At 40.4% G+C, this 12,847-nt stretch overlaps 1 protein-coding gene across 1 annotated transcript in view; it reads right to left on the bottom strand.

The window, feature by feature from the left end:
* Positions 1–12,847, bottom strand: part of SLC6A2 (solute carrier family 6 member 2) — a 1,123,441-nt gene that overhangs the window by 103,126 nt on the left and 1,007,468 nt on the right. The window contains exon 11 of the mRNA XM_085639971.1: positions 3,198–3,297. Within this exon, the coding sequence (XP_085496097.1) occupies positions 3,198–3,297 (100 nt within the window). The remainder of the gene's footprint in view (positions 1–3,197; positions 3,298–12,847) is intronic.

Raw genomic sequence — 12,847 nt, forward strand, 5'->3', positions numbered from 1 at the left:
CTCTGCTATAAATGGATCTACAAAACAAAAGTAAAAACAACACGACGTAAATTAATGAAAGGAAGATTTTTAGGAAAAGTCAAGGGGGAGCAGTTAAGTGTTATGCAGTTGCTTCCAGGTCGTTTCTATAGGTCCTACATTCTGCTGAAATGAAACTCTCAAAATGTGATTGACAAGACACAATTTTCATTTAATCCCCAAGTTCAAAATTGACATGATACTACCACCTCTCAGACGTGCAATATCTTGTTTATAGTTCTGTATGGCACAGGGTGGCTCATCCGTTTATCATCTCACTTGTTATCTAAAATACCAGGTTATACTGGTACAAGGGATCAAAATATCTGAAAATGTCAAAAGTGAACTTGCGAGCAAGTGGTCAGCTACCTGAGACACAACTTATTGGATGTAAATTTGCGCATGTTTGAGTACAAGCATTGTTTCACCAAAGTCGCGTTACATACCCTCCCTTAGTACTAGAATGCAGTCCACTTCTAATGGGGAGTTGCATGTGTTATGAATGCTGATTTGAGGGCACAGTGTCAGTGTCCATCAATGAAGAAATTTTAGCTGAATCTGCAGTGGTACCTTAGTCCTGCTCTCTTTAAGACCACACTCAGCTCAAAACTGTGTCATAGTCCGTGAGAACTAGCACATAAATTGAGCACTGGGGGCGCTAAGTTTAAACTCCATCTCTCTCATATTTTTAGGATGACTGGCCGTATTATGCATAGTGTGCACTTTCCCTGTTTGCGCCACAGCGCACCTTTCAAATGGTGTGCTGAGCGCAAACATGGACAGTGCACCGTTTTACAAAGAATGCACTGCATCCAGGGTATCCGCAAACTCATGCTGCCCTGGGGGCAGCATATTCAAGTGAAATACGTAGTGACTGCTTCAAAGCCACTCTGTGTGTCATAGTAAAGACAGCATACCACCTGCTCTTTAAAGAGAGATCCTCTTGCAGGTGAGTGCAGTGAGTGACTGCACTCGCCTGTAGGGGGATGTCTGGGGGGGGGGGGGTCCATGGGACTCCCTTCATCCCCTCCAGAAAGCTTCCTCTAGAAGGTGCACTGAAAGTGTTCCATCCTTTTGTGGCGCACTTTAAGTGCATCCCCTAAGGGCCAGTTTGCCTCTGCACTGTGTCTCTAATATGGCGCAGAGGCAAAATATGTCCCTCATATACATGGGGCCATGGCCCCATGCAAATGAGGAAACATCCTCTCATGATAGCACTCTGGCTGTCTCACCAAAAGTCACTACTGAACCTTTAAAATAATCTTTGATCAAGAATGTGGGGTTGGGGGAGTTAAAGGAGGCACTTTACAAAAGCAACAATAGAAAGATAGAGATTCCTGACAACTTGCAACAGCTCATCCCTACTTTGTTGCTATCCACTGTTCTGCCTTTTATTGTGGTACCAATGCTCTATGAACAAGCAGTGAGGTCCGGTAGGAGTCTGCCCAAGGCCAATTCATAGCGCAGTATGCCTATATGTTTATAAGAATATTCAAGCAAATTTTTTGTTGTAGTGACGGGTACCTTCTGCAGTTACCAGAAGCTGCGTGATTAAGACCCATGATTCCTTGGATTCACTGGTATATCGGAGGCATTCAGTGGCTACTCAAAATCAATACTCTAAGAGGCACGTAGAGCTTATGTATGCAAGGGCATTTAGAGATGTAGAAGCAAGATATTTCAAAATACGGTTGCAAATACAACGTCAAACAGTTTGAGGATAGGGAATAAATGGAAGTATAGGCACACTAGGTATTAGATTTCCAGAAATTCTCAAAGATATTTGTGTTGTGGAAATATGGATTTTTCTGGTCAGTTATGTCCCCTATCTTGGACCCCAACGGTTCTATGTGCATGTTACAAGTACATGTATGTTCCCTCCAGTTCCAGTTATGAAGACGCAAATACATGTGCGTCCACCGTTAACATGTCCTCTGTTGATCCGCCATGAATGGGCCGGATATTCCATTCCTAAGTACGAAAGGCCACCGCCTTTATATGGTTCACTTATGCCATTTTTACAGTCCAGGCAAGTAGGCCCTGATTCTGTCATCGAACTCTTCTTGCTTTCTGTCTTTGAAGCTCCAGTCCGAGCCTGCATCTGTGACCATGAACTTTGTCTCATCCTCTGCGCGGCTCACGATGCCCGACATCAGCTTGCTGCCTGCCAAGAACTGTATTTCACCTTCAAAAATTATCTGCTCCGCTCCCTGCCCAATGCATTCCTGTCTAGTAGTTTAAGTAAACATTCTTCCAGCTACCGAGCAAAGGGCCCGGCTTCTCTGTCTTCATACAAGTAATTCATAGCCCTGTTACTATGGAAGATTCCGCCCTCGCATCTAGTGTAGACACTTAGACGCTTGTACACGCACTAACAGTCAGTATAGTCAGTATAGAATAAGATTCTACTCTAAGAGACCTCTCTTTTGGATAACATAGTTCTTTAAACATAGGATGTTAGATATGATTTGGGATTAGGTTGACTTGACCCTCCAGACTTCTGTCGCCACATGTAGAGCTAAATGTCAAGTCCCCTTCACCCCCTAGTTGCACGTCAATCACACGTCATACTGCTGCGCGCGCATATCTGCCAAGTATTTCTGCTGACATTGCGAAATTCTTTCACGTAACCACCCTCTTATGACATCACATCTGATGACGTTCTTTCATCACTCCCAGTTACGCCTATTTTTGCTACGTATGAATATATTATCACCACTATCAATTGTTACGCCTCTTGTATTGGCCTCACTGTAATGCCTATTGTATAAAAGTAATTGATTGTCAATAACGTATGTACTTCACTTCCTGAACCTTCGTGGTGATGGAACCTGGAGCAACCGATTATAATCGACCATTGGAATAAAGCCCATTTAGAACCTCTAATACCACGGATCCTGCCTCTTATTTACTGAGCTATTTTTATTATGTTTCTGTATCAAATTAAGTCCCGGTAATTAAATTATTTACCACAGTGTAGTGAAAAAAATGTGTCACACAGCCATGAAACAACTGAGTATAATATGCAGTAGTGAGAAAAAAAACCTCTGTATTCTAGCGTTGAACATGAATGATCTTAGAATACATAAAAAGTTTATGATTGTAATTAGGTCAATAATTGGGTTGTTTCTTTCCTAATTTAAACGAGAATATTTAATAATTAAATGTATAATACTTGCCATAAAACCATGAAACGCCAATCGCTTCCATCAGAACAGCAAATAAGATAGATGTGCCTGCTGCAAATGAGTCCAACAGTGTGAATACATAAATTCCACCCTGGAAAAGAAGTAAATAAGCCAGTATTTAGAGAATGTTATTATCTTTATAATAAACGTGTTCTTACCATCTTTACATTAAAAAACTTTCTCAGTGAAATAGAAAAAAATGTTGTGACTAGGACTATGGTCAGGTCAGCTTTGAAGAGAGACTAAAAACACCGAAATATTCTATTTAGATATATAATGGTATGAGGTACCATTCCCCCCAAAAGTTGTTAGGATCTTAATATTTTTCCAAAAATGCAATGTATGATCTGAAAAAAGTTTTCTTCTGGGTATTGTGATCCACCTTCATATGTTTTGACTACTCAAAGATATTTTTTTTAAATATTGATAAACATAAATGACTTATTTATTAGCTCCTGTGTTCTTTCTACCATTGCACTTGAGGAAGAGTCAGTCACATTTAAAAAATATCTGAAATGAGAGTCACATATTATGGCATTATGGGCATATGGGTAACATCATAGTCAGTCATACATACCTAGTGTTCATGCCCAATGTAAAATTTGGTGTTTAAAGATACACCTGACCGAATTATACACAGCATATTCACCGAACGTGAATCTAAAACAGATGCACACTGCGAAAGAGTCACATTTTTGTTTCAGAATGGTGGTGTCTCTAGAATTGAATTTTAGGGGAGTACACAAGAGGTTACAATTACAACTGGTGGGGCCACCTATAATGGCCAATCATGAGGACTGTGTGCAAGAATGTAAATATATATTTGAGGAAAAAACAAAGGTTAAATTAATGTTATAGTTAGGTGAAAATATCAGTGACATTCACTGGTTATAGTTGGCTCTAGAAACTATAACTTGTGCTGTAAAGTAACTACAACTTTCAGCCCGCCATGCACAGTGTTATCATCAGTGATGTCATTTTGAATGTTGCACTCATGTTATCAATGATGTTATAGAACATGTCATAAGTGATGGAAAATGTGGGGTAGTTGGCTGTGCATGGCAATGGCATCATTTATAGTTACTTTAGGGTGTGAGTCATTGTTACTAGAGATAAATATAAGTGGTGAATTTCAGTAGTTTTTTTTGTTTAAAATATAATATTGTCACTGAACATTTCACTTAACTATACCGTAACTTTAACCTTAGTTTGTTTTAGTGAATTTCTAGGGTTTTTCATGTAAAGTAATATTTTATTACCATACATAAAGCCAACTCCATCCCATGCATCACCTTCTGGCATGTGCAGCATGCAGTTGGTCTCGCATGTGCTGACTGCACTCAGGTGGTCTTACTGACTTTGCCAAAGAGTCGTAACACCAAAATATATACAAAGTGAGCCTATTATCAGCTTTCCACAAAATATAATTTATATTTCAGTAATTCACACAATGCAATGTTTATTAATAGTGATTATTATGAAAATGTTTAATAAAGATTGAATTAAAAGAAATCTGTCTGTGAGTCTTTCTTTTAACATAGTTTTTTTCATTGCATTTTGTGGACTGAAAAATGTTAAAAGAAAAACTCAAACATTTTCTTTTTAAATAAACACAACATCTCACTGCCTATTTCTTTTAACATTTTTAGCACACAAAATGCAATTATAAAAACAACCACAAGAGGGCCTTGCACTTCAGCTGAGCAGCATAAGCCTAGCTAAGAGTGCTTTATAAAATATGGTAAGATCTTTTTGTGTCATTATTTTAATGACCCAAGAGACTTACTTTTTTGTCAATGTTTTGGGGGGGGGGGGGTGCAGCACTTCCTGCAGCCCTCTACAACAATTATAAAAAGGCTTGGTGGTGCCCCTCCCTATTCTAGGTTAAGTGGGCGCGCACGCCACAAATGGCGTAAAGTAACTTAGCATTTAAAAAAACGTACAAATTCACTGAAAAAACCATAGGTTTCACACACGTTATAGTTAGGAATTAGCATTTAAAAAACCTTGCAAATTCACTGAAAAAACCATAGGTTTCACACATGTTATAGTTAGCTGGACATTTTACTGATAAAAAACCAATGAAATTCCCCCGTTATAGTTACTGTAGGCAACTATAACTCACGCGACCGTAATCCTCTGCTGATGACATATGTGTCTTTATGAAAAAAAAATATTTGTAATATATGTATAGCTAAAATTTAATGGAAGAAGACATGGGCAAATAAGTGTCTAAATACAGTATTAGCATCAGCAGAGGATTGCGGTCGTGTGAGTTATAGTTGCCTACAGTAACTATAACGGGGGAATTTCATTGGTTTTTTATCAGTAAAATGTCCAGCTAACTATAACATGTGTGAAACCTATGGTTTTTTCAGTGAATTTTATATATATATATATTCACAAAAAAAAACCATAGGTTTCACACATGTTATAGTTAGCTGGACATTTCCCTCGTAAAAAACCAATGAAATTCCCCCATTATAGTTAGTAAAGGGAACTATAACTCACGCGACCGCAATCCACTGCTGATGACGTCAGATATTACATCACTGTATTTATTCACTTATTTACCCATTTTTCTTTCCTTTAACCTTTAGCTATACATATTTAATAAATATTTATTTTACAGAAAGACACATATGTCATCAGAGATGTAATATCTGACGTCATCAGCAGTGGATTGCGGTCGCGTGAGTTATAGTTCCCTTTACTAACTATAACGGGGGAATTTCATTGGTTTTTTATGAGGGAAATGTCCAGCTAACTATAACATGTGTGAAACCTATGGTTTTTTAAGTGAATATATATATATATATATATATATGACTAGGTCCCTGAGTCTTGTAATCGCTGCCTACAACATTTTCTTTCATTTTGCGGCCATCCAATCAGAGTGCACGCTCCCACGGGAGCCTTACTCACATGGGAGCAAGTTTGTCCAACAGAAAATAAGCCCTCTAGGCCAATCTATTTTTGTTAATTTGGTTCAAGGGGCTCTCGCGCCACTCTCTTGTGCAGTATCTTTTTTAGACATAGTTCTCCTCATACCTTTCTGACGCACTCTATTGTGTATCCCACACTTTACCTTCTACCTCTTCAGCACCCTCTATTCACTCTCTCGGGCAGGTACTTCCTGGCATCTTCTTCATTTGACCATCCGCGTCACACACAGAATACACCCAAGCATATGTAGGCTGTTCTTGTTCTTAACCTTTCACCCTGTCAAAAATTCAAAATTCAACCTCTTTGTGCTTCTTGACACACTTTTTCATATGATCACAACTAATGTTGACACACCTGACCATTGCTCTGCGCGTTTTGCAGTGACACCAAGAACTAGATCAGCATGTGTTTGGAACCCTCTGTGACCTGTTGACAGGCCCTGTGAGAAATTTGCACTGTCTAGGGCTTGAACTCCACAACTCTCAATCATGGCCCTATATTAATACTCACACACAACCTGAATTCACGCATTCACTATACATGTGTGCTATTGTGCATTAAAAAAAAATACAGAAGTGCACTATCCTCAAAAAAGAAAATATTCTTATGGAACGCAAGAGTAAGTAAAATGTGAAATGTAAAGAGGAACATCACAGTTCCGAGACTGAGAGTGCAGTGTCTATTTTTGCTAGCTGGGGCTATCGCAAGTGGTGGGGCTCAAAGGAAGGGTCAGGATCATTACAGAAGGGGCACCTGCCAAAGGCCGGGCTGGGAACCCAAAGCAGTCCTGGCAAATGTTGTCATCCCAGCCCCCGTACGGTGCATAGCGAGTGCAGCGAGTGAGTATGACCACCACAAGGAGGGCTTGTGGGGATTCTCCCCCAAGAACATTTGGGCAAAAATGGCACATTCTACAACACATTTTTCAATATATATATTCAAATGTATTTGCTTTTAAAGCATAGTAAATGATGACCTTAGAGTACACCAAGATTCAACAATCTTTTTTAGGGCTCTTCAATGATTCCTTCACTATCACACTCCAAAAGTGCCCCTCTCTCATATGAATTATTTGTTTTCTAGAACCTCTCATGCCAGTGTAGTGTGACGGAACACTTTACATCATATATAAATACAGACACAGTGAATAATATGCGTGTAAATCAGTGTACAGAAAATGTTATAAAGGCAAAAGGAAATACAAGTTGTAGGACTAACATCTTATCCACACAGATAACCATCTTTGAAGAGTGCTGTGTGTGGAGAAGCACAAACCCAGGATTCAGAATGTAACACAGTAGTTAGAGTTGGCTTTACTAATAAGAATGTATTTCTACCCAAACAAACCCTTTTTAGCAATATCAGGATAATGAAAGACTCGAGAAAAATATATAACTTTCTAACCCTTACCATGTACCTTGCATGTAGATCTTTGATGACTCTACATAGCCTCGTGTGGTAGAATATGATTGTAAACTATAAACTGCACAGTAACAGGAAGGTCTCTGTGACAAAAGCAGTAACCCGCTAAGCTATATTCATAAAATACTGTTCTGTGATCTGCATGGAACACATCCTTTGCAGCAGGCATTTTAATCATCTGCGCTACCTTGGATGTGTCAAAACTGCCACTAGACAAAACTCTGATTTCTCTCCAGCAGGTACATTAATCACCAGAGTTATCTTGACACTTTTTTGTTGCCTGAAAACTACTGGATATACAAGCAATTCGGCAGTGGATGCTTTAAAAACAGCTGCACTGCCACACAAACGACCTACAGTAACAAAACCACCTCCTCGCCACCCTTCCAGCTTCCTGGGGAAACGCTCATGCCCAGTACAGCCATTGCAACTACATTTTAATCCAACACAAGTTTATTAAAAACACAATTTTATGAATTTGCTGACTCACAAGCTTTATGGGAACCCAAAGCAACCCAGGCAACCGTGGGCTGTTTGCTACTGGTGTTCATCCTACAATGGCTCTACACTCTTGGTGTAGCAAGGGTGAGGAATTACATGGTTCTCATGGTGGTACTGTGAGGGGCAAGTCTCATAACTCAATGGTGCAGCCAACAGAAACCATAACTTAACCTTCAGTCTAGAGGAGCAGGGGTCTCCTACCTTTTCTGTAGTGAGAGCTAATACTGATCAGTGAAAATTATTGTGAGCTACTGAAGGCTGAACAACTCATGCATTGTTACCAGACACCCACTCATCCAGCTAAATTGACTTTAAGGCTAATGTCCATAGAGGCAGATACTATGGTTTGAAAAACATACTTTGACTAGGGGCATTATGACAGGGTTTACATGAGTGTCAGTGAGAGCCTGCTCTTTGGGGATGTATGAACATTTCTGCTTATGAATGGGGTTTATGTGTATGGGTGATTGAGAGACTTTGTCATAGGTAGTTGTGGCACAGACATACTTTTCACCGTATGTGGCATCTTTATATGTAGATGCAGGCTGGAGAGGACGTGTCATGGAGTGCACACTGAACGACTAAGCTTCTCCTCTCTAATGAAAGGAATAGTAATACCGCGCTTCTGCCCAGACCTATGAAGACATTCTAAAACAGAAATTAAAGACTGGACAAAGAGTTCCATATTACCAAAGATGAAGACAAAAACTTAAAAAGTTGGAGGATAAGTGTCCATTTGATTTATTTTGACTTCATGAAGGGATCCTATAAAAAAAACTTTCCGTCCTGACGAAAGCCATCGACCCATAGGGCACAAAGTTGGATATAACATGTTGACATGATTCTTCAAGAGATAGATGTGAGAGACACCTAATACCTTTCATTTCACATCTCGCATTTTTAAATCATACCACTACCTTCGATCTTCTAAATAAAATGTGTACTTTCTAAAGGTAGGAGGTATTTTTAAACTTTTTTCCTCACATGGGGGATCCCATATTGTCTCAGATTCAAGAGACAATCCCTCCTGATGGAAGAAAAGACCTATCGACGTAACGATCAGTGGCTAAGTAAGCCAATGGGAGACATGCCTTTGGCAGAACAACACTGTTGAGGGTCTCACAACAATTTTGTTGTTGCACTCCCCACCCCCTGTCTAAACACAACTCATCCACTCCTTTTGATTTTGCATTTTCATTTAAGGGAAGTTGAAAGGAACTTTAACTTCTCCCTCCCTCTTTTGATTCTTGAGATCTTTATATGTATAACACAAACATACAAACATTTTTTTATTAAATGGTAGAAATTTAAAGTGTAGGAAATGTTCTGTAAAAATTTTCAAAGTATGGAACTTTTCTGCACTTACCACTGGGAGGAGGAGGACTGCTGTTTTGTGAATACAACCCTTTGAAATAGGAGAACATTAAAATGAAGAGTTAACTTAATCATTAAGGTAACTTTTCATTTTAATTTCCTCCAATTTAAAAGCATTATGAAATATCCTTTTGTTTTCATGCACCAATATTGATTTGATTGAAGTACTTTTGTTTAAGAGTTAAATGCCTCAGTGCTTCAGTTCTTCCTCTCTGGGTCATACATCTGAATGAGCACTGTTCATTATCCGACCCTGCTAACTGCAACCTGATGATAATAATGCAAAATAAACACAACCTTCCCTTAAATTTAAAAAGGAGAATATGACCCTGAACTTATCTAAAAATTAACTCAAGGCTATGAGTTACACTGAAGGTGTCTGTGAGCTACTGAGAGCTCGGGATTGATTGGTTAGAGGCACCAGGTCTAGATTTTTCCTTTTAGTAAAATAATTACTTTAATTACACCGCAGATCAAAATCTAAACAATTCAATTAGATTAGTGAATATAGAGTTGTATCCCTGATCTCTTTAAATGCTGCATACCACTGGTACCAGTAATTTCGTTCCTACTGTGTAACCCTAGTGGCAACAAAGTCTGCAGACCCTAGTAGCTACAGACTCCAGCATTCCGTAGCAGAGGCACAAATAAGGTACTAGGACAGATTATGTCATGGTTACCCCTCACAGGTTTAAATGTGTAACTCATTTAATAGTTGCTACCACATGTATAATTGGACAGAAACTCTAAAGTCTTCACTTTCGATTTTCTCGGAGCATTCGTCAGTCATTTGCCCTTGCAGTACCTGTGCAATGGTCTTTTAGATCAGGCTATGTGATGAGTGCAGCCCCCTCATTCCATCTTTGAGGTAGCCTTTCATCACATCAGTGATGATTGATGATTTCAGCATAGACGGCCTATTCAGTGACAATGTGTAGTAAAAGTCACTCATGCTGACTTTGCTTTACTGAGCAGCGATGCATCTTTTTTCCTTCTGTCAGAAGCAGGACCCACTTGCGGCCTGCAGCAGCTGTCAGAAGATAATGACCACACTTTATTTGGTGAAGTCTTTGGAGCAGTTCTAAATGGACACCACACAGAGTGGCCATGGGACGCACTCATATGACTGGTCAATCCTTGCTTTGTCCAGTTGGCAGTCTATTTTCTCAGGGAGTTCCTTATGCTGGAAATATGCTGAGCTTCTACCCTTGGATAGTCTCTCCTCCGTTAGGACGAAGAACACTCCATTTCACTCTCAGTAGTCAGGCAGTCTTCTTGGCACTAGGCAGGCCCTCAGCTGCTCCAGTAGCATGTGCAGACTGGGTGATGGCCACCCTTGGAAGGTTGGCTATTTGGCAAGCACCTTCCCTGTTCACACAGGAGCTCTTTTGAGTACTCCGAGGAGCAATCCCTTTCTTGATCTGAAGAACATTGGACTTGTTGGGGTATTTTTGATCCCACTTTTATACACCGGTTGCAAACAGGGGATGTGGATCCATAGTCTCAAACTCAAGAATCATTTTGGGATTTTCTCTTTCTAAGTCATCTTTTCTGGCTGCTCTCCAGATATAGCCTTGTAAAATGGTGCTGCCACATCAGGTAACAAAGGGGCAGGTCTCCAAGCAGGAGTACCAAAACAAACACACGTGTGAGATCTCTGCACCTGGCTATCAAAAATCTTCCTGAAGCATTAATCAAGGACATAGAAAAGGACAGGTTTGGCCTTGAAACTTCCTCACCTTGAACAACAGAAAATGTTCATCCCTATCAGCCACCAAGTGGCAGTGCTCCAGAAGAAAAAAATCATCAGTTCCTGACTAACATAGTCTCCATGGAATTACTATTCATCCTCTAGCCACAGGCATACATGCAATGCACTTCCGCTGTCTGAGAAAGCTATCTTTATCATTTATCTTGTGCCATGTTAAACCAAGGGCTTCCAGAATGGTCTCCACTGGCATCAGTATTCAGACACACACACATATACACACTAACAAACACACACACACCAGGGGGTGCCAGAACGCCAGCACGCACAATGGCTGTATTACAGTAGAGCTCTTGTTGCAGAAGGCCCCAATCCTACAAAATCCATGTAGAAACACTGCTGAATTGTATATGTGGTGCTGGGGGAGAGGCAGCATGGATCAGTGAGCACCAGGAAATGCATAATTTAGGCTGCTGAAGTGCATCAAAGTCAACCACAGAGTCAGAGACTGAACACGATATGGGGTACAAGATGCTGGGCATGCGGTGAGGAAACTGCAGCCAAGATCCACTCTGAGCAATATTATTGCAGTTGTATGAACCAGAGGTGACCATGACCACCACATTCTACAGCACAAGGGTCAGTTACAACAGGTACAAGCTCCTTCATACATGCCAACCAATATTAGCTTGAGGGTCCGACACACTGAGATCACAGCATGCACATCAAGAGAGCCAACCTGCCATCTGCTGATCATAGTCTTGGGGGGGGGGGGATAAAAGCTGGGACACACAGACGTGCACTGCAGAGTACCAGGATCCCCAACAAATTATCTGCATCCATAGGCAAGGCCAATATCACATCCTAACTCTGAGTTCATTGGGGCCCTGGAGAAAATGACTGTTGACTGTGCTTCTGCCTTCCCCCTGCTGGGATACAACCGGGGATGTCTTGGCCTGCTCGTGCTCTGCCCCATCACGTCGGCTAAATAGGTACACCAGACCGGGGGTATGCCGGGCCTGGAATAATGCCTAAGGCCCATAAAGTGATCCCCCTACGGGACAGTCAATGCAATCAAAAGAACTGTACTGCCTGCGCAAAGGTTAAGTGGAAAAGAGAACATCACATTACACCCTTGGTATTTCACAATCCAAACATGGATGAAAGGAGAAGTAGAGTGCTGTATTCTCAACCCATGGAAAATTGTGAAATAATTGACCATTGCTGTGATTATCCCCCCCATCCACCCCCGGAGACCTGATGTCTCAGACCCATCAACCTCAAGTAGGAACTACAAAATAGGCAAAGCAGATGTGTGACAATCCAAACTACTGTTTGTAATCCGCTGAGGCCTGGAAACTGTAGGCCCAAAGGGCAGGACTACTAATGACACTGTCCATAACTCAGCAGCTTTTGGCACTGAAAAAGGTATGAAGTTGTTTCTTCAGGCGATAAAAGAAAATGTATTATCTACTGACAATAATAAGGACACTTACAATATCTGCATGGACTCCATTTCCTATGAGCTAGAAAAGAATGATACTTGGCCCACGGCAGCATAAAAGAGGATCTCAAAAATGGAAGACAATCTAAACAGTTGTTAATATTGATAAATATAATGTCGATATACAGCATGATATATGTACGTATAATAACAAACTTGCATCGATGTTGTTGAATTCACCTGATA

Source organism: Triturus cristatus, chromosome 12 (genome assembly GCF_964204655.1).
Source record: "Triturus cristatus chromosome 12, aTriCri1.1, whole genome shotgun sequence".
In the NCBI taxonomy this organism is placed as follows: Eukaryota; Metazoa; Chordata; class Amphibia; order Caudata; family Salamandridae; genus Triturus; species Triturus cristatus.